This window comes from Crocuta crocuta, unplaced genomic scaffold, assembly GCF_008692635.1.
Source record: "Crocuta crocuta isolate KB4526 unplaced genomic scaffold, BGI_CrCroc_1.0 scaffold110, whole genome shotgun sequence".
NCBI classification, from domain to species: domain Eukaryota; kingdom Metazoa; phylum Chordata; class Mammalia; order Carnivora; family Hyaenidae; genus Crocuta; species Crocuta crocuta.
In genome coordinates this window covers 2,867,913-2,869,907 of record NW_027527386.1, presented here as the reverse complement: position 1 = coordinate 2,869,907, position 1,995 = coordinate 2,867,913, and the positions used below count along the sequence as shown (strand labels likewise).

Below are 1,995 nucleotides of genomic sequence, written 5' to 3'. Positions count from 1 at the left end.
CACAGAACCGCATGGAGGAAAGCAAAGCCCTGTTCCGGACCATCATCACGTACCCCTGGTTCCAGAACTCCTCGGTCATCCTGTTCCTCAACAAGAAGGACCTGCTGGAGGATAAGATCCTGCACTCGCACCTGGTGGACTACTTTCCCGAGTTCGACGGTGAGCCGCTCCCCGTGCCCCGACCCTCTGCCGCCTGCGCCCCTGCGCCCGCACCCCTCTGCCCGCCCCGGGCCTCCGTGTCTGCCATGTGGGGACGGCGTGGGCGAGCTCCCAGGCGCCCACCCAGCACCCAGCACAGCCCCAGTGGGGGAGCGAGGCGCTGGGAGCGAAGGGGGGACCCGGAGAGCGCCCGGGGCCCAGCAGACGGCAGGCAGCACGGAGCGCAGACCGCCCCCACCTCCCCCTTTCGGCACCCCTGCTGTGTGCCGCAGGACAGGGAGATGACACAGGACACGGGGCCTGGCCACCCCCTCCCCAGTGGCTTTGTCCAGGCTGGTGGAGTACTGTCGCGTGGCTGTGGGCCGACAGCCGGGATGGCAGCTGTGCAAGTGTGCACACGTGTGCAAGGGCGTGTAGGGCTGTGTGTGTGTGCGTGCGGGCATGTGCCTCTGGATGGGGGTGTGTCGGGGACGGTGGGTGCAGTTCGGAGATGGTGGGGTGTCTGTCGTGGGCAGCAGCCGACTGCGAAGCGGAGGGGTGACCCGCGTGGAGGCCGGCAGGCGGCGGTGGCAGCTCGGGTCCTAGGGCGTCCACCCCAGGCCCTCGTAGGAACAGGGAGGAGGCGGTGCCTCTGTATACGCCCAGTGGGGGGGGTGGCGTGGTCCGCGGCAGGNCCACAGCGGGACGCCCAGGCCGCCCGGGAGTTCATCCTCAAGATGTTCGTGGACCTGAACCCCGACAGCGACAAGATCATCTACTCGCACTTCACGTGCGCCACCGACACGGAGAACATCCGCTTCGTGTTCGCGGCCGTCAAGGACACCATCCTGCAGCTCAACCTGAAGGAGTACAACCTGGTGTGACGCCCGGCCGCCCGACGGGGGGGGGCCCCAGGCGGGCCCGTCCTGGGGGCGCGTGCCCGGCCGGCTGCCCCGGCTCCGCCCGCAGACCGGTTGATTTCGTTTTCATATTTTTAACAAATGGTTTTTATTTCACAGTTATCAGGGGACGTACGTCTTTCTTTCTTACACCCCGTGCACCTTCTCCCCTGTGTCCGCGGCAAGGCCGCTTTTTCCTGGCCTTGACTCGGGGCTCGCTCTCNGGGGCTTGCCCTCCCCTAGTCCCTTGCTCCCTTCCCTCACAGGCGCAGCAGCGGGGCCTGGGGACTGTGACTTCTCTCTCTTTCTCTTCCTAAGTTATTGACACCCTGGACTCCAAGAAGTGGGGGTGGGTGGCGCCCCCCGCTGCCCGCCCTGGGAAGTGCCTAACCTTTTTTTTTTTTTTTTTTTTTGGGGAGGAAGGAAAATGCGGTGTGCCTGCCCTTTGGTCCAGGAGACGGCCTGGCCCGGCTCTCAGCCCCCCACCCCTCCACGACCTCTGGGGGCCCTCCTGGGGCCCTGCAGGCTGCCGTCCAGACACCCCCGGAGGGTCGTCCTCTGGCCCTGGCCAGGGGCACCCCACTGCGTCCAGGTGGCCCGGAGGAGGCCCCCCTGGGTTGAGAGTCACTTTTGATTTCTGTCTTGAAAGCAGTTTGGAAACAGTGAGGGTGGGGTGGGGACTTTTTCCAGAATCTTCTCAGGTCTGTCCCCGGGAGGAAGGGAGGGGGGAGTCACCTCCAGCGGTAGTGGCCCAACCTCCCCCCGCGTCTGCCCCGAGCCCTGCCCGGGGAAGCGAGCACGCAGAACGAGCACTTTGCCCAGAGCCATCGAGGGCCGGGGGCCGGGCCACGTGGAGGCTGGCAGCTGGTGCCTCGGCCCGGGGTGGTTTCCAGGCCTGGCCACGGCCACGGCCACGCACTGAGCCAGAGCCGGGCCCGCCTTGTCCGGGCCCCCTTCT

The 1,995-nt window shown here is 66.6% G+C and overlaps 1 protein-coding gene across 1 annotated transcript in view; it reads left to right on the top strand.

Moving 5' to 3' along the window:
• GNA11 (G protein subunit alpha 11) overlaps positions 1–1,160 on the top strand; it is a 7,663-nt gene extending 6,503 nt beyond the window's left edge. Inside the window, exons 5-6 of the mRNA XM_077748947.1 lie at positions 6–159; positions 832–1,160. Coding sequence (XP_077605073.1) covers positions 6–159; positions 832–1,022 — 345 coding nt within the window. The 3' untranslated portion in view covers positions 1,023–1,160. The remainder of the gene's footprint in view (positions 1–5; positions 160–831) is intronic.
• Positions 1,161–1,995: the final 835 nt, after the last annotated feature.